Raw genomic sequence first — 20,550 nt, 5'->3', positions numbered from 1 at the left:
GTTGGCTTTGGGATGATATTTTTGTGCAAAATGAAGTTTTGACTTTGTGTCTAAGCCAGAAGTCTTGTATGACTGTAGACTGCAAGTACTGTTCATATTGTCTGAATACTTTAACAACTGCAGACTGATAATTTTTGAATGAATATTTAGTTGTACCTTGTTTACAGGGCAGAGTTGATTTCAAAGGGATGTTGTTTTAGCAAAAAATAGAAATTGTGAAAATAGAATTGTGAAAATCAAAATTCATTTGATTTAAAAAATAGTAAAAGAACACTGGCGAGGAATTCAGTAAATTAACTGTGAATCACTGTGATCTGTTGACCCAGTAATCCCTTCAAAAACTGTTAAACAATTCCTGGGATTTAGGCTTATGTCTAATTAATGCAGCACACTTGCGGTAGTTACTATGTATGGAAAGGTAAAGTTTGCTGGGCTAGTAGATAGCAGTGGATTTGTTTAGGTTGCTGATTAAAATATGTGCCTTGTCAATATGTACCTGATCAGAGGGAAGCTTAATACATTTTAATATTCTTTATAGCAGGATCTCAGTCTCCTCTGTTTCCTGAATGAAGTAATGTGTGTTGAAAGAGATCTCAGGAGGCTGTCTGTCTGTTCAGACCCCTAGCTCCAAGCAGCACAAACTTGGGGCAGATTACTCAGGACCTTTTCCAGTCAAGTTTGGGTATCTCCAAGCCATTGTGCCTTCAGCTATTGTGGCATCATGCTAGCTTCCTGTTCCAAATTATTTTTTTCCATTTTGTTGTCTTGTGTAACTAACATTGGGCAGAAAAACCTTTCCGGCCGTGGGTGACAGTGCTGAGGAGACAAACTTGATGGTTCTGGAGGGTTGCATTCTTCGCATGCTGCTGGATGCTAATCTGTCATTCACCCTCTAATTGTAGCCCTCTGATTACCAATCTCCCATCTCACTCCTTCATGTTTCATCCGTATCTCTCACATTCCAACACACGTGCTACTTGTCTTTGCAAGCAAACATAAAACATATAGCTAGGGTTTTAAAGATGTCTTGCTCAGTGGGTGGGATAGGACCACCCTGCTCGTATAGTCATAGGCTTTCCTCCATTGGAGTTGCTTCTTTCATTTGGATCTTATTGGGGTTTAAATCTATGGCTTTTTCAACTTGCAGAATATTCTGTTATTTAAAGAGCTACATTTTCCTATTATTATTATTATTTCACTATGTGCAGAGAGAGTGGAAGGCATCCAAATATTTGTGAATAACTTTTGACCCTAGAAAATTAGAAAGAAAATCAAACAGGCTAGGCATTTAAGAAAAAAAGAAGTCGTTGCACTTCAGGTATTTGAAAATAATTTTCCCTTTGTGCTTCTGGACTTTTTTAATGGCCTCCAACTTCTGCTACTAGGTGAGTTATCAATGCATTGAATATACCACAGCTGTATGGCCAACACTCCTTGAGAATCAAAAAAGAGCACTTAAATATGTTGTCCTGTTGTCCTGTTACCTTACTGTCTTACTATTTTTTGCAGTGGCACTGTGAGGAATGCAGTGAAGGAGATTTGGAAATGGTGGAGGAAAGTACTCCTCCAAATGTCATTAAATCTCTTCAAACATTTTAGATAAATTACTCCCTCAAGAGAGCTCCTTTAGGTTATGCAAAGGAAAGGATGCTGTATTTTAGCTCACTCTGTTTCTAGCCTGTCCACAATCGTGTTCTTGATGGCAGTAACCAGTGGAGTCTTTTGAAGATTCCTGTATACTTGGATTGGATATTCATACTCTTGAGGAGCTTCTCTCCAGGAAGCTGAATGGAAAAAACCTGCAGACTTGTAGACTGGTGATATAATTCAAATCAAATCCTGGTGCCTTCTTGGAAAACTGTCCCCAGTGAAGAATGGCCAAGGGATTCTTGGTACATTAACATTCGGGTCTCACTGACTGTAATCTATGTTCTAGCAAGAAACGTGCACATCTATCAGTGTACAAAGATAGTACTTGGGTGTTGTGTACAGAGATTACTTCCCAGGCAGGCTTTCAGGTGGGAGAACTCTGTGCCTAATTTTTTTCCTGCCAGGGAGATAAAGGAGAGGGATGTTATTATCTAGAATGGGCTATTTGTAGGTGATAAAAACAGGAAATCCATGCAATGTTCATGTACCTGTCTTCACAACGTAGAGATAAAAATGTCACAAGCAACAGCTTTAGGGTAGCTTTAGCTACTGCATGTGTCATCGCATGAAAGCAGCAAGAATGAGGTGAATATGATCAATCAGTGGCACAAAGCAGGGTCAGTGCTGGGTCCAGTCCTGCTAAACTTCTCCATCAGTGACCTCCACGATGGACCAGAGGGCTGCTTCAGCAAGTGTGCAGGTGACACACAGCTGGGGGGAGCAGCGAGTACACCAGAGGTGGTGCTGCCATCCAGAGGGACCTGGACGGGCTGGAGAAATGGGCTGGCAGGAACCTCATCAAGTTCAACAAGGGGAAGCGCGAAGTCCTGCACTGGGGAGGAACCACCCCATTGAAAAAGACCCGATGGGGGCCAACCTTCTGGAAAGGGCACTTCTGTGGGCACTTTCACACTCCTGTGGATCCTGACACTCACCTGGTTTTAGGTGATACAGTTTGGGAACTAGACCAACTGCAGCTATCCTTACAAGAAAGTGCATAGCTTTTGTTTGATACATTCCTCAGGTAGGCATACTCCAGTTTAGGACAAGTTTTGGAGATGTCATAAGGGGACAGGAATTTTGTCTGGGAGAGAGTGGAGAGGGCAGGGTGACACATGGCGGTGCCAGCTTGGTTGGTTTAAACATTATGGAGCGGTATCCTACATTAATAAGACTGAAAGGAATTTTTGGAGGACCCTAGAGAGATGTTCGTCAGGTGTTCAATCTCAGAGCAGGTAAAGTATTTGGAATGGAAGGGTGATCTCCAAAACACCATGTTCTGAAAAGCCAGAATCTCTACCAGTTCATGATCCTGCATTTGTGTCTCTATCTTCAACATCATTTAGTCTGGAGAAGAGGAGGCTCAGGGGAGACCTTACTGCTCTCTACAGCTACCTGAAAGGAAGGCGTGGGGAGCTGGGGGCCGGCCTCTTCTCACAGGTAACTAGCGATAGGACTAGAGGGAATGGCCTCAAGTTGTGCCAGGGGAGGTTCAGGTTGGAAATGAGGAGACATTTCTTCTCAGAGAGAGCAGTCAGGCACTGGGACGGGTTGCCCAGGGAGGTGGTGGAGTCACCGTCCCTGGGTCCCTGGGGGTGTTCAAGGAAAGGTTGGACGTGGTGCTTGGGGACATGGTTTAGTGGGTGATATTGGTGGTAGGGGGGTGGTTGGACCAGATGATTTGGAGGTCTTTTCCAACCTTAATGATTCTATGATCCCTTTTAAATATTTCTTCTTGCTGCTTCCAGTGTTTTGCATTTGTTCTTGCAGCACTTAGAAATGCATCCTGTGCAATTAATTTTTGTGTATTTGAATTTAGAGTGCATTATCAATGCCTGTGCTTGAAACTTTATCTGGTATTAGTTCTCCAGTATGAAATCCTACTGCTCTGTTTGTGGTTTACCATCACCAGCAGCTTTACTTTTGTGAAGTGTGCATGCACGTGCATATGCGTGTGTTAGAAGGCGTTTTATTCGGTCCTTGTCCTTGGGATGTGACATTCAAACTTCCCCAGTTCTGAAGCATCACGTTGACCAGGTGTCAGATCTCTAGCTTTTAATTCCTGTGGTTATGTCATGTCAGAACAACCCACGTTGTTTGTGCATTCCAGCGAATCTGGAATTCAAAACTGTTCCTTGTTTTGACTTCCCGAACAGTAAAAGTTTCCAAATGTGCAAACGGAAAATGATGGCATTATTCCCTGTTGGTACAAAATACAGATGGCTTTCCTGCATCTGCTTGCAGTAGTCAATGGGGACGCATGTCACCCCAGTTCGGTCATGTTTGGTAAATAGTTGGTTTGCGGATATGAGGCATCTTTCTTCTGCGGTCTAGGAAGACGTGGTTTTGATACTTTGATTTAAACCTTTTGAAATTATGTTATTTAAATCGGGAAGAAAAAAAAAAATCCTGGTGCGATTTCCACAATTCTGGTGCGAAATCCACGATGCGATTGCTTCCCACGGCTCTGTTCATCAGTGTCATGGAAAACCAGGGAGAAACTGTCAATGCTAGCCTCTATTCTGAGGACATGGTAACTATAAAAGGAATCTATCATGTATTGTTTACACATTTTAGATTCTGGTTGCTTTCTTACAGATGAGGGGAGTGTAATTTAGTTCAACTTCATGCTGTGAATCAAGCCCCAAGTTCCCGTGCGCTGAGCAGAGCCTTACAAGGTCACAAACTCTGGATATAAAATCCAGAGTGCCCCTGTATCCTTACCACACTCATGTGCTGTGCTGAACATCCTTAGTCACTGGAGTATTGTAACGGAATAGTAATTCACCGTGAGAATCCTTAGCAATAGTATTTCTCTCTACTTCGAGACTTTCTGGTGAAATGGAGTGAATTTTCAGATGAGCCTTTTACTTTGAAGCCAATATATCTCTAAATTGTTAATTACTTGATTGTGTTGTTCTGTTTAGTTCTTGTGTTGGCATGAAAATAGTCTGAAATCTTGCATGAAGTAATTGTTCTCTCCAGCTAATTGCTGCTAAAGGTGCGGGAAAAATTAATAGGCTCTCATTTTGTGTATTTGTGCTCTCTTTTTTTGTGAATTTGTTTATCCATCCATCAAATAATTCACTTTGTTTCCCTTTTGGATTTCAGGTACGTATTGCTTCCAAAACACGTGTCCCCTTTCAAAGGTGGTAATCTTAAAAAGTGGTCAAATTTAGTGTATCGGAGGAAGCATGTATGAGAATGAGTCTCACTTTGATGTAACTGGGTATGTTTGTCTATCGTATAATGGGAAGCATTTGGTAGTCTCTTAGATCACAAACCAGAGGTGTCTCCGTGAAGAAGAGCAGGAGGATGTACGTTCTTACGTTTTCCTAAAGCTCTATGGAAAAGAACTGTCATTAGATTTATCTAGTTACTGAATTAAAATATCATTTGACATCATAGGGTAAATAGAAGTGGTAATTCAATTTTTTCTTAATATATTAGATTAATCCTATGTATGCTTTCTACTTTTGCTGCTGTGGCAAAATAGTTTTGTTCTTTAAAATGAAGATTTAACTGTTATTTGTTTTTAAATATTTGCATGCATAACTGCAAGGTACTAATTCTGCTTCATTTTTCACCAAGGATAACAAGATATGGGATCTGTCCTTTGCAGGACTAATACTGGGAATACATTTTTAAGTCAACTTAGCAAACCAATAATAGAAGATGTTTTCATGAGACTCTGAAGATGCAAAATGTCACATTTTTGCGTGACCGAGTTAATGAAGCCTTTGTCTTCAGTGTGTAAGATGTTTTGGGTTGGAGAATAGAACAAACGACTCCATAGAAGTATTACTAAAAATGTGCAAAAGACATTAACTCTTTACTTGTAATAATCCTTTTTGTATGTTACAAGTTTAATGTATTTCCTCCTCCAAATGGTATATTTTGTGAAATGAGTACTTTTATTTATCTGTAGGTTCCTTCAGAGAAATCGGAATCCTTTGCATCCATGCTGAGACGTTCACCTTTGATTCAGATGGGACCTGCCAAAGATAAAATTGCCATTGGTCAAATATTCCACATTGTAGAAGACGACCTGTACATAGATTTTGGTGGCAAGTTTCACTGTGTGTGCAAAAGACCAGAAGTAGATGGAAAGTAAGTAATAAAGTTATGGTAAGCAATTAAAATAGGGGAATGAAGAACTGAAGTGCCTAAGTAATTTGACTTGATTTTCTGGACTGAACTTTCATAGGTTGTGTGAATTATGTGGTTTAAACTAGGGAAGTTAATACTTTCATTCTGCACAATATTTTATCACAGACAGATCTGTCTAGCTCAGAAATCATTCTTTTGTATGCAAATTCCTTTGTAAACTTGCTTTATTGATATCTACATTATTCATAAAGACCAAAGGAAGTTACTTTTCTTTGAGATGTGGGTTGTTCATAGAACACCAGTTATGGTTCTGAAGTAATTTGCTGGCATTTTCTGTTTTGTGTTAATTTGAATATACAAGTTAACAGAATTTTTCTTCTGCTGAAATGCATGTTGGCAGCAAACATAATGGACGGAATGGTTTTGTGATAGAATGACGTTATGTGTGTGTATGATTTCACTTTTGGCCATGTTTCATTCAACAAAGCTAACGTGTTCTTCAGTTTTGTTTTGTGAAAGTAACTAGATCGTTATAATTTCAGTTAAAGGAACTTAGTTATGATATTGCTTCAATTACAGATAAGGAAATCTGAGTTTGAGAAGTTGTTACTGTAAGAGAAGCATCAGCTTTTCGTAGTAAAGGTAGTAAACCTAATCCGTCTACTTCTGTAAAATGAACTTAGTATTTATTTCATGGGAGAAACCTCTGCTCTTTGTGAGAGAGCATAGCACGTGTGAATGGAAAGCAGACTGATCGAGTCTTGTTTTCTTCAGTTCTCAGTTGCTTTGTAGCAGCTGCAGGTGAGAAGGAGCTTTCCTTTTTTGTTTTGTATTTCCCTAAAGGGAGATCCCTGTCTCTTGTCTCACTTCCACTTGTGCAGTAGGTTTCACCTTCTGATCGGTGGGGCTTTTGTCACTAGGAACAGGGAAATTGTTATTATCTGAGTTGGTAAAACAAGCATTATTTACTGAAATACTTGGAAGCTTTGTGAACATGGAACTTTAGTGCTGTATAGACAGTAAGCCTTCTTGTGCAGGAACCATCTAGTCTAAATACACGAACGTGAGGTGACATACTGGGGAGTTTGCACATTATTTGGCTCCTGGTTGTCTGAAGGAGGTTTCAGCCACTGCCTCTTCCTGATCAGACAGTCCATGGCAGATACCCACCGTGGCTCTGTCTGTCTTGGTCTTCCCTCTGATTCTGACCTGTAACTCTCAGCTCCCTCTGCCTGTAGGATAGCACGGTTGCATGCATTCCTGCTGCTCCTTGCTTAGGGTGCAGCTCCCATTATCTTGTCCCAGGTTTGCATGCCTGCTTTGTCCCAGGTTTGGGGAACAGGCAACTTCTCGTATTGTCTTTAAGTCCCTAACTCAATTCATTTACCCGGTGAGTGCTCAGCCCACCTCTCGCTGCTTCCTTGTGTGCATCTCGCTTTGCCCTGGTGCTCTGTAATAGTGGGGTGACGAGATGAAGTGTGGGAAAGAAAAGTATTTCAGTGAAATGTGTCTTCCTGAAAAACTTCACAGATAGACGGGTGTTTAGTCTGGCCATGGTTGTCTTTTAACTCCTTTCCTCTCTTTTTGCTCCTAATGCTGTGTTTCTGTGCTGTCAGCGCAGGCTGTGGTGGTATGGTAGGAAGTGAGGCCCAAGGAAATGTGTAGGAGCGGGTGCTTCAGAATTCTCTGTTGAACACTAGGGCCATAAACCTGGCCCTGAGAGCATCTAGGCCAATAATAATTTGTGGCTTTGTGTTCTAATGATAAAACCAAGGAGATCCACATAAGGCTTGGTCATACCTGTCCCCTGCCTTTGAGTGGCAGTAGAGAGAGGGACATAAAGAGTCAGGGCATTTTTAATGAAATACAATTTGGAGCTAAAGTTGGTAGGTACTTCACCTGATGGCATAGACAATATCCACAACACCAAGAATGTGGTGGCAGTGGGAGTAGTAGTGTTGGTACTGATGGACCCACAGACCCCCAGCATTCATTGAGATGTAGGAGATTGATTCAACTCCTGTTTCTCATCAGTTCAGTCTTGGAACCTGAGTTTGTTGATGATCTCTTAAATGTTTAAATGCCGTACAGACTTAATCCTCTAAATAAAAATATTTGTATCAGAAAATAAATAATTGAAATAAATCTCACCCTTTTTCCAATCCATTATGTTTCTGTAATTGGAATTCCTAAAATTTTTATGGATTTTTCAAAGACCACAGTTGTGGGCAATCTTTTGTTCTGTTGTTTGTTGTTAGCTTGTCGTAAGATGCTGAGTCATGTAACATATTTGTTCCAGCCCATTTTTGGGGGGATTTATAATATGAAACTTGCGGAATACTTGTGGAATCAAAAATAAACCCAGCAAACTTCTATCTTAGCTCCATATATCATCGATAGTACTGAGGTGCTGCTGAGTTTGGATCTCATGACTTATTAAAATGTAGTGGGAAGAGTATGCAAGCAAATATCTTTGCTTGTACAATTGCTTTGATCTGTGTACTTAGTAAAGACAGTAGCTCATTGATTTACTGAGTAAAGTTTGCCTTACCAAAACAAATACAATCTTTTCATATACTGGCCTCTTAGTAAGTGTAAAGGCTTAGAGTCTTTTGCTGTTAATGCACCTTAAAATGAGATGTTATTCCCTTTGGAAGGGTATAGCTGTTTTAGATCATCACAAAAAGGGTCAAAACAGTGCTATAGTACCTTCTTCCAAAACTTGAAAGGAACTCCATAGAATTTGCAGTGTGTATTTAGGTCTGTGCTTACTTTGGTGACTGCCATAAGACTTTGATACTGTTATTTCTGTTAATTCCCTTGCTGACAGAAGTGACATTATCTCTGTGTCTTACTGGCATGTTATCAGTAGGACTGTTTACTGTTTTGTTCACAAAATGTTTATTGTTTGTGCCAAGGAGAAGGAAGCGCACATTAATCTACAGAAAACAGATGATTTCTTGAAGGCCATCAGTTCAGGGCAGAAGAATCAGATTTAATCTTCAAATGTGGAAATATATAATACAAGTTTTATGAAGTCTGCCTTGTGAGCATGGCTATTCTAGTACCTGTATTCTAATGCTGATCCGTGCTTTTACTGTCTTGTCTCTTCAGGCATTCAGTAACTTATCCAAAATGTTAGTTTAGAATCTCTACGGGGGGAAACCCTTTCTATTGCCATTTCTGTAACGAGGCGTCTTCATGAGGACATGTGCTGTTGGTATTTTCTTAGTTGTTACACTCTGAGTTCTCACCAGAACTCGACTATTTGCTTTGATACTATAATATAGTTTGCTTTACCTCATGTCAGTCCTTTGACCTTTGAAAGTGCTAGAAGTTACTTGAAAAATCAAAATCCTGCTTGAGGTTCTTCTCCGAAAATCTGGTTCTCTTAACTTGCTAAGTCCTGATCCTGACAGCTGTGATTTCTTGGGACATGCAAGTGAAAGACCCTGCAGTTCTACTGCCCGATGGCAATCAGGATTTCATCCTCAAGACTGTCTTGGCTGAAGGAGTAACTACAGAAACAGACGTCCTTAGCTTGGCAAGTTTGAAACAACTACCTGAATATATTTTTGTGTCAGCTCTTCTAAAGTAATTTTTCAACCTTAAAAAAAAAAAAAAAGTAAACTAGTAAGTAAAAGAAATCTTAAAACAGCAGTGATATGGAATTTAAACTGAATGAACATTTGAATTACTTTTTTGCTGCTTGTTTTCTTTCTTCCCACCGCTTTGCAAAAGCTGTTTTATAGGTTTGCAAAAAGCATATTTTATCAGTATTGATTGTTTTGAGATTGTAAGCATAAATCAGCTTAGAAACCAAAGGTGTTGTTGGAGAAACGTCACAGGGGTCAGGCAGGGAGGTATTTGGTTATAAATATCAACAGCGGATTGCTGTCTGGGATTTACTTCATGTGACAAAAGTATTTATTACTGTTATGATTTCAAGGTCTTACTTAATATGTGTTGTACTTCTTTAATATAGACTGTAATTAATAAATATGTTTCTTGTTATGCTTTGATTTAAATTCTGTATTAATTTTGAGTTTTATGACAACAGTATATGGAACTCTGTAAAGCATGCAGAGACCGTACGAGTGGCAGAAAGGGTCTGTAGGAAAGCCAGGGTAAAGTAACTTTTCAGCTATAGGAAGAATATTATGTTTTTTTTTTCCCATTCTTTCTTTTAACATGCAGAGGAAATGAAGTGTCATTCTTCGATCTCCAAATGAGCAACACTTTAATCCATGGTGGAAGGTTGCTGTTATAACCTGCTTCTGCCATTATCAGATGGAATTCTTAAGAACCAGAAAATGTGGGAAGGGGTTGTGCTGACACTGCCTGATACATGGTCTGCACCTGTACTGTTAATGACCAATTCCCATTCAAAGCACAATGGCTTTCAGCAATTTTCTGAAATGTAGGATTGTAGGACCAGCTTCCAGAGAGGATTAAGCTGCACCTTTCCATGCCAGTGTAATGAAGCTTTATTTTCAAAGCCTGCTTTAACCCTCCAGCAACTCCAGTATTATCAGGCTGTAGGATCAGAAAGACACTTCCTTTAGGTTTGGGTGTGCAGCTGGTGCAGGGATTTCCAGTATATCCTGTGGCAATTTTACTTGACACCTTTTATACTGTGCATATTTGCCAAACTTAAATAGTAGAGAAGGGAAGAAAATCATTTGATGCCGGCTGCGATTTAGATCATGACAGCTTAATGAGCATCCTAAAACATTACCTAATGTTGTTTCGGTAAACTGCATCAAAATGTTCATGCTGTTTGAATGGTCGCCAGAGTGAATTTTATTTGGGAAACATTTTAAATTCTTCCCTTTTTGTTCTATTTTTAAAATATTTTACAGATAAAGGCAGAGTGGAATCCAATTAAAAATACTGTATCTTTTTAGTCTGGGTAATGAGAGTAAGTCTGGGTGTTTTATAGCAAATTCATTTATTAAGGCTGTTTTAAGTTAGGCAAAACTTTAAAAGATCTTGTAAAAATTAAAAAAAAAAAAAGAAAGAAAACGAGTTCTCCACAAAAAGGTGCACGGAAGAATCTGCAGGGAGAAGAATTTCAATAAGACAACATTTGGTGTAGTTCCAGTTTGTGTATTCAGCTAAGTTACTGTGCATTAAGCTAGGGCTGAGTCTGGAGTTACCTACTGCACTGCCATTCCATGTGAATATGCTTCTTGAGCAGTTACTGCCCCTTTCAGCCAGAACCAGCTACCTGACATAAAGCAAAGCACAGAGCAATCTGCCTTGCTCTCAGTGTGCGGCAGATACTCGCATAAGGAAAGGTGCCACTGCATAGTAAACTCACCCTTTGCTTGCTGAGCCTTTGTTTCCCTGACTGTTGTGTATGTAGTGGTGCAAGATTACTGTGGCAAGGTTCAGAGAGGCAGTGGTAAAGACATAATCTTTCCAACTCTTTTCTTTAAAATTAAATAAAGACCAGAAAACTGGCAGGAGTTAGCGTTTTCATAGCTAACTGAGTTCTGCTAGCGTTTGTAGATACTCCCGTTGACATAATTTCATTAATCTATTTAATGCCTTGTGGCTTTTCTTTCATTAGGGGATTTTTTAAAATTAAAATAGTTGCTTTCATTCTGATCAATGCTAGCTGCTTGAGTCATTGGTTCCCTTATAAAAAGTCAGTGTGCATTTAGGCCAAAAAGTGAAGAGATTTTTATGAAAGTAAAGATTTGTTTCAGATGTCTGGAGTGCTGCTTTAAACATTGTAAATAAAGCATGGTGATGCTGTCTGTCCTTTCTAAGTGCACCTTTCTTTTGCTGTAAGTGTTCATTTTAACCCTTACAGTACTACGCGTATAAAGAGGTACAAAATGCTTTACAGCTTTTATAGTAGCTGATGCTGTCAAGTAGATCTTGCCTTTGGGGCCAGTTAAGCGGGAGGAGCATAGGGGCAGCTGGGCAGGATCCTCTCCTGCAGTGAGTGACAGGGGAGCAAATGGACGTATCGCTGCCCCTGTGCCCCAGGGATGAGCTCCGAGATCACTGAAATTCATCAGTTATCTCCTTGTCGTGCTGGTCATAACGCAGGCAAACCAAGCAACGTCTGCCACTGAAAAACCAGACTCCAACAGAACGTATCCAGAAGCATCCTGTAGAAACTTGGCGTAACTAACAGCAGTAGGAGGGACACTTGCCTTTTGCCAGTGATGAGGAACCTTTCCCCGCAGTCATCATGGACTTTGGGGTAGAAAGCAGCTTTCCAGTGACATTAACCAGCTCGCTTGAGCGCGTCCCACCTGGTCACGTGGACTTGTCTGAATTGAATTGGTTTAAATGATCTCTAACTTTATCCTCCTCCGTTGCAAATGCTGCTTCGCTCCTTCACACTCTGCACATCGGTCAAGAAGCTTGAGAGTAGGCCTCTAGGTGAAAACCTTGGCAAAAAAGAGGTGTTGAATACCTGAGCCTTTTCCATGCACCTTGTCTCAAGGTTCCCTGTCTCAGTGAGCGTGGATGATCATGTATCCTCTTCTGCTTCAAAACAGTGATGTTAGACTTCCCTCTGTTCTGTCTGGAAGGTAAGAATGCTATGGGGAGAGGAAAGGAGAGGGTTTGTACTCCAGCCCTTTGTAAGGGGAGAAGAAAGACGATGAGATAGGTTTCAGCATGAGAGAAGGGGTGGACTTGTTGGAGATCATTAAGTGCACAATCACAAAGGTGCTCTATGAATATGTGGATACGGGAGAGAGAAGCTAAAAATGTCCTGGCCTTTGGGAAAAATAAATGGAGAAGAGGAAAGGTAAGGGTTGGGAGTCTCCAGTGAAACCCTTGCATAGATAGCTATGAAGGTGACACACAGAGGTGTGCTCCAGAGGAAAAGGAGGTTAGAGAGCCAGGTCAGCGTCATTTAAAGAGACCCAGAAAATTCATGACCTTCTGGCAGCCTGGCAAATCATACAGCTTTCATGTCAAAGTTTTAATGTTGATGGTACTACTACTACTTTTTTTTTTTTAAAGCGTAACAACGTGATGTATAAAGGAAGCAAGTCTTGCTGCAGCAATGCTCATTTTAGTTTTACACGTTTGTTTTCACAGTAGTCTATTTCCTTTTTACTATCCGTTGCCAGCTAAATATCACCTGTGTGTGGTGTGTTATTCTCGAGGGGAAAGAAGGAAATTGCTAACAAGCAGTATGAGGGCTACAATAAGAGTGATGCTTTTGCAAGTACAATTTTCAAATTCCTGCAGATGCAGAAAATACAGGTCATTTGAAAGGGACTGAAAACCCACAGAAATGTAGTACTGTTTTTTTTTTTTCAATATTAATTTATATATTGAAGGTACTGAAAAAATGCACACCTTACTGAATCAATGTGCAAAATTCCTTTTTATTTCCATGGTGTAACTTTGGCATAGAAAAGGCTCTAGGACTGCTGAGGAAGATTTTAAACTCCCATTTGTGTTAAGTGAGGAAAATGACAACAGCAACTACACTAGCAGCATTTTCTCATTCTATTTGTGCATTTGATTTATTGCTGATAGTTCATTGGTGTTGGTATCTTCCTCCTTTGCTGCCTCCCTCCTTCAGTTGTAGTTCTCATTCTCAACAAATCGGTCTTTTCCTCACAAGCCTTTCTAGTAGTAAGCACACTGTAGGAAAATTATAATAAGATGAAGTAAATGCGCAGCCATTTTCTTATATGAACTAAATTATCTTCTGTCCTTCCTTAAGCTTTTGATGCCATTTCCTCATTCATGTGGTCTAGTAATGCTATTTGTATTGGTATGTTGAGCCCCTTCCAGTCTTGTTTTCTGTATTCTTTTTTCCAATGCTGATTTCTAATGCATATTATAAATATATAGTGTGCTTGCATTTATCATTAATTACAGTTTTATATCATTATATTCAGTATTATATGTTAGTAAGCCTTTTTAATTCATACATTATCGCTCACCTCTTTACCAGTGAGTCTTCCAAATGAACTGTTAGAATTTGCAGTTTTATTGTGTGTTTTTAAGCAGTTACCATGTTTTAGGGGTGACTGTATTGTAGCAGTACGTGTATTCCTTCCAATAATGCTTTTGGAAAAATTAATAAATCATTTTTGCTCTTTTATATATAATTAAAGCAGAAATTGCATGATTTACTAAAATATGTATTAACATCATCTTCTGTAATCAGCAAGAACTCACCATTCACAGTAATTGCTCTATTCTTTTGTCGTCAGCTCTGATTTTTTGAAAATATTTATTGCCTGTTAAAAACAATGTCAACAAAACCAATAAACCTATAGTGGCATACGTAAACAGCCAAGGAGAATTTGGTAAGATTGGAGAACTGTGATTTCTTTTGCAACTATAACTTTAAATGGTTTAAGTCCATAAGCCCATCAGTGCCATGTTGCTAGTAAATTTGTAATACCAGGTAGGTCCCTGAAGTCAAAGAAGTCTTTGTACTTGCCTGCTCCACCCTCACCTTCTTCAGCCTCAGAGTTGTGCTGCCCATCAAGTAAGCACTTATTTATTGCAGGGACAAATTCGTCTGCACTTTGAAGGATCTTAGACCATCTTATTTTTGACTTGTTGAATAATTGTGACCTGGTCAAACTTGCTGAAGTATAAAATGAAGTTCACACACGCTTTCCTGAATCTTTTCCAAGTTGTATCTTTTATGGAAAACATCATCAGACAGCCAGACTCCATGCTGTGAAAACCAGTCTCTAGCTGTGATTAAAAGTACCAGAATGTCATGTTGAAATTCTCTTAGGACCAAGGTGGTTGGCACCAGTCATCAGCAAACTTGGCTTTTGGCACTCCAGTCAGCCTTCGGTCACAAACTTTGCCCAAATTCCAGGGAGAAATGGTAAGCAGGACTGCTCTTGTCCTGTTCCCACATACCACTACTGCAACTTGAAAAGGAAGCCTTATTGTTTATGTTTAAGACAGCTAAACTCAAGGAGGTGGCACGAACTCCCTTTTCTACAAAGCTTCCATATAGTGCAATTCGCTGTTGCTCCTAGCCCAAACAATGCATGCGGTGCCACTGTGTCTGCTGGTGAACAATTTCAGCTTTCTTTTCAAAAGCATGCTCACAGAGTAGCCATGTGATTGCAAACACAGGCTGTGTACTTCAGCAAATAACCTCTAACTTATTTATAGCAGTGTGCATTGCTGAAATTACAGCATTTTTATCCCCTATGGACATAGCTTATTATTTGCTTGGTTGCTTTACAATTGTGCCTGTTTTTGCCACCCACTGTAGATCGTTCTTCAGTGGTTATTCTCAACCACAAATTGAGGTGTTGGCTTTTTGTGGTTCTGTAATACACAAAGACACTGCTTCCAGAGTTCCTGGAGCCCAGAGCGTGTAAACATTTTTTGGACTGTAAATTTTTCATCACAGATAGATACTCTGGGGTTTGGTTAATGTAATAATAGCATGGGACAGGTGTTGGTTATCAAAAGTACAATTCATCAGCATAGACCTAGGATTACTGCCACAGCAGTGCATGCTATCCTGCAGATCCCTTTTTTGTCTTCGTTTTTCATTTCTGTCATCAGTTTGGAGTAGCAGAGGGTTATGAGATTTGACGGCCTTTGGAGGAAACAAACAAACAAAAAAAAAAAACAAAGCAACCCTCAAAAAACTAGCAGCATTTACTGGTGAAAACTTTGTGCCAGCCCTGTCTTCCCAGGGCATCATGATAAATGGAGATGGAATATGCTGTATAAAACGTCTTGGGAGAACAAAGCAGTCTATAGGTGGCCTGGGGCTCTTTTGGCAGTGTCAAGGACTGTAAATACTCGTTAAGCCACACATTTTCTCATATGTGGACGTGCACACACACACGATAGAAAACAAAGCTTGGGAAACTTACTACTGCATTGGAAGGCTTGAGTGCTGTCTGTAGGAGATGAGGTAGGTTAACTCTCTCTTTTGCCCTAATTCAGATATTGGATGTCAAGAACTACAGAAACTAGAATTATACACTCATCATTAAGGTTGTTTCTAGTATTTTGTTTTAAAACCCATGAGAATAGGTGACTTAAATCTTTGTATGCAATCTATTTGGAAATTATTCTTCCACGCTACGATAAAGCCTTGCTGTTGGCACGTGGGGAGGAGCTGCCTTACTGAAATACTTGTAGTACAGTAAATTACCTCAACAGCCAGATAAGGCTCTAGGAATGTCAGCCATCCCAGATGCAGAAGATTGCGATTCCTGGTGCAAGCCCTGGCCCCCCCCATGGCGTCTGACTGAGGGTCTCAGGCTGACAGCTGGCGAGGTAGCAGTGTGCTGGTACGTAGGCGTTGTGTACTCCTTAGGGGTGCAGGGAGCTGGGCTTTGCTCCACCACACAGCAGAGCAAGGTCCAGATGTTCCTGGCTTAATTTCTGCTCAGATTGATGCATTCCCGTAGCACAGGCAAGGGAAAACCAGCCCAGGTTGCTGAAGCAGTGTAACTGGTCAGGTGTAGCTGTGGCCTCGACCCTCTCCTTAGCATAACGAATTCAGCTGCAGTGCTGCCCTGGTGCAGCCTTTGATTTCAGTTCGGGAGCTAGCTTTGCCTCAACTAGCTCATGGTCTCCGTGCTGCAGTCCAGTGAGAGGTGCAGACTTGCCCAAAGACAGAAGCTGTTCAGTTGCTAGGTTGAGAAATTGAATTAATTACTGTTAGGACCAAATGTGAATTGCAGAGCTTCATATAATATGGATCCCACTCTGCAAAATTAATGCTATCGTATAACTCTAAACCAAGGAGAGGTAATTATTCATCCCTTTGGAGCAGAGAGTCTGAGAAGGGGATTAGCACAGCTAGAGGAACGTTCTGCAGCTGATATACAAACCTTTTGGTGTTCAGAAAGCATTAGTTAAGCCTTCCACAAATCATGATATTAAAGTTGGGCTTCTTGTTTTTTTGTTTGTTTGTTTGTTTTTGGCTTCTTTAGTCTTTGGGTTCATATTGCTTTCTTTTTAAAAAAAAAAAACACTATAGGAATTTCTAATTAACCAACATTTTTAAAAAGGCAATAGAGCATCTTTTACCTCTCCTGTGAAGACAGGCTGAGGGAGTTGGGGTTGTTCAGCCTGGAGAAGAGAAAGTTCTGGGCAGACCTTACAGTGGCCTTCCAGTGCCTAAAGGGGGCCTGCAGGAAAGCTGGGGAGGGACTCTGTGTCAGGGGCTGTAGTGAGAGGACAAGGGGGAATGGCTTTCAACTAAAAGAGGGGAGATTTAGATTAGATATTAGGACACAGGCTGCCCAGAGAAGCTGTGGGTGCCCCATCCCTGGAGGTGTTCAAGGCCAGGCTGGATGGGGCTTTGGGCAACCTGGTCTGGTGGGAGGTGTCCCTGCCCATGGCAGGGGGGTGGGACTGGGTGGTCTTAAAGGTCCCCTCCAACCCAAACCGTTCTGTGATCTTGTGTAACAATGCAACTGCAAGAACCAAGGCTTTAAGACTTGGTCGTGCTGCCATCCAGAGGGACCTGGACAGGCTGGAGAAATGGGCTGACAGGAACCTCATGAAGTTCAACAAGGGGAAGTGCAAAGTCCTGCACCTGGGGAGGCACCACCCCATTGAAAAAGACCCGATGGGGGCCAACCTTCTGGAAAGCAGCGTGGCAGAAAAGAACATGGGGTTCCTGGTGGACACCAGAGTTGAACAAGAGCCGGCAGAGTGCCCTTGAGGCCAAGAAGACTGATGGCATCCCGTGCTGCGCTAGGAGGAGAGTTACCAGCAGGTCAAGGGAGGTGATCCCCTCAGCACTGGTGAGGCCACATGAACTCCTGGCTCCAGCTCTGGGCTCCCCAGTAGCTGAGAGACCCGGGCACGCTGGAGAGAGCCCTGTGAAGGGCCACGAAGATGCTGAAGGGACGGGAGCCCCTCTCTGGTGAGGGAAGGCTGAAAGCTGGGACTGCTCAGTGTGGAGACGAGAAGGCCGGGGGGGTTCTTATCAATGGTATCGATACCTGAAGGGAGGCTGCAGAGAGGCTGGCGCCGGGATCTTGTCAGTGGTGCCTGAGGATAAGACAAGAGGCGATGGGCAGAAACGGGATCACAGGCGGATCTGTCTGAGCACTAGGAAGCCCTTCTGTGCTGTGAGGATGACGGAGCGCTGGCACAGGTTGCCCAGGAGGCTGTGGAGTGTCCTCCTTGGAGATGTTAGGAAGGTGCCTGGACGTGGTCCTGGGCAAGCAGCGGTAGGTGTCCCTGCTTGAGCGAGGGTAGGACCAGCCAGTATTCAGAGGTGTCTTCCAACCTAAGCTGTTCTGCAGCTCTAAGATAATAACTTGATAGAAAATCTGTCTGCCAGACCGAACGCAGGCAGGCCATAGATGCTTTAGTCATGCGTTTGTATTTGCTGTCATCTGCACTGAGGGGGATGTTGCATCAAAGCGAGCAGTGGGTGTTGACTGCCATTAGGAATAAGCTGAAAAGTCTGATAAAATTAACTTTGTCAGCTACTCCTACGCATGGAATCCCTGAAAAATGCTTTTCATCCCCTGACGCATCATGTAACTCTTTTACAGCCTATTTAGTTGCCATTATCCAACCTGGACACAAAAGCAGGTAAATTCCTAATAGGATAGGTAAATCTTTTAAGGTTGAGTGTTTCGAAGCTGTGTATGGGATTCAACTTCTTTGCTAATGTTGGATAGGTCTGGAAGTCCGATTAGAAAGAAAAAAAACCACATTATTTAGAGGTAAAAATAATGCATCTGTGTGGGACTAGAATAGGAATAGAAATCGACTATAATTTTTTTATCAAATGTTTTGGTGGAAGAAGCAGAGGTAATAGAAGTACTAAAGCAACACTGAACTTGTATGCAATTACCCTTACTGGGTAAAGAGCTTCTGACAGAGCATTGCTACTATTGTTTTTGCCTACCTGATTTTCCTAAATATTCAAGATGAAATTTCAAGTCTTAGGCAGGTATTGCTGCTGTGCTGGAAGATATGCAGTATAAGACTCATTTATTAAAAAGGAAAAAAAAGTATTACTACTCTGTGAGTACTCTGTAGCTGTTAAAACTTGCCTTCATAAATTTTGGAGTCTGTGTGTGGTCACTGCTGCCGTGGTTCTGTCGGCAGTCTGGGAACGGCAGCAGCCAAGCAGAGATGCGAGTTTCTGTTGCTTTGTGGACTTGCTGAACATGTCTGTGATTTGTGGACACTGAAGTATGATAGTCGTGCAACTTTTTTTCCTAACAAAAATGAAGCTTTTTCCTTTTGTCGAGATGGAATTTATGGAATTTTTCCATTTTCCTTACTTAGCATTTCACAACTATTCATTTTTATCAAAAGAACTGAATACCCAGCCACCCAGCATGGGTAAGAAATAGTAACTAGCCCCCCCACAAACACATACCAAGTCCTCCATTTCCTGAAGGAATTGTTCTGAAAAATCCTGGAGATGTTGTTTAAATGAACCGGCGTTGAGACTTGGCAGCCTCTGATAACATAGAGAAGTGCACATAATTTGGTCGCAGTGCATGATCATCTACCCGCCTAACCAAGAAATTGAGATGTGTCTCTAAAGGTAGAGAAAGAACCATTGGATAAAATGAAAAATGCATCTCACTTACTAAGGTTTGGTGACTTCTTGTTAGTAGTGTATATGGAAAAGAGCTTAAGCAATTTTTCTTTTATTAATTATAAGAAGGAATGAAGGAGGAGTGAAGGATTGCTTGTTTGTTCTTTATGAAACCTCTTGTTCTAGTCTTTATTGTCATAGTAATTAGTGGGCTCTTCCAAAGATAATGAGATCTTATTAACCAGTTTCACAGTTGGTATAAATCTGTGTAGAGGATGCCTTTATTGAAACGCACAGTGTACGTATTTGACACTTCTGAAGTCTTCTAGGACTAATGGAGTATCAGTTTTAAAAATTAAAATACTTAAACCATAACCCTCTACAACATTAAATCCCAATCAGACTGTATAGGTCTTTTCCATACATTGTAAGGAAATATGTGTAGCTATATGAATTTAATAGCGTATGAATTTAATTTATTTGTAATTTGTACTCATTAACTTAAAATATGTAGAGATCTTAATCTGAAGGGTAATTATAAGTTGATTGCTGATCTGACCTCCACCTACAGAGTTCATGGCCTTTTTTCCTATGACTTTATACATTTGAAATTACCTAAAAGCATTCAAACCTTTCAGATAGGGTAGTGCCTGCTCCCTCTCACTCCTCTTCAGGCGCCCAGCACCAGTCTGGTCTATTTAGTGACTAACTACTAGAGTTTTCTCTCCCTAAAGCCTTTCAAGACTGTTCTTGGCAGCTGTCTTGAAAGGGTTCCTGTCGAGGAGAATGAAATGCTCTCTGCTTCCTCCAGACAGAGCTCTGTAAACAAATGGTGAGCCTCTGCTTGGCAGGGCATTGCCTGGCCACGGCTGCCAGCGTTGTGGGGGACACAAAGCCGCAGTGATGCATGGCAGAAAACACAATATCCCTTTTGGGGTCTTTCCGTCGCTTGAGTTACACATTGCTGTAAGGCAAAGGTTCTTGAAATATTCCTCTGCTTCTGCACGATGTATTAACAGTATGCTAAGCTTTGGCCTGGTGTGCATGCCAATTTTCACTGATGCGTTTAGCTAAGTCTGTGGATTATAGAAAGCCGGTGGGAAGGACTAGTGTATGGCTGGAGTAGGCTAGGCTAGGTCTAACTTGCTTAGCAGTGATTTCAGCTAAAGGCAAAAAAAGGAGTTTTGCAGCAAATTAGAATCACTCTGTTGAAAAAAAAAAAAAAGATGGAGCAGTTTATTTCTCCATTTTTTTCTTCTCTCATCATAGGGCGAACTTGG

General features: G+C 41.0%; 1 protein-coding gene across 1 annotated transcript in view; it reads left to right on the top strand.

Moving 5' to 3' along the window:
- The window catches only part of TPD52 (tumor protein D52), a 129,084-nt gene that overhangs the window by 57,594 nt on the left and 50,940 nt on the right, over positions 1-20,550 (top strand). The window contains exon 2 of the mRNA XM_066993118.1: positions 5,579-5,760. Within this exon, the coding sequence (XP_066849219.1) occupies positions 5,579-5,760 (182 nt within the window). The remainder of the gene's footprint in view (positions 1-5,578; positions 5,761-20,550) is intronic.

The sequence above is a fragment of the Anser cygnoides genome, chromosome 2, assembly GCF_040182565.1.
Source record: "Anser cygnoides isolate HZ-2024a breed goose chromosome 2, Taihu_goose_T2T_genome, whole genome shotgun sequence".
Lineage (NCBI taxonomy): Eukaryota > Metazoa > Chordata > Aves > Anseriformes > Anatidae > Anser > Anser cygnoides.
This window is presented reverse-complemented; position numbering and strand designations above follow the sequence as displayed.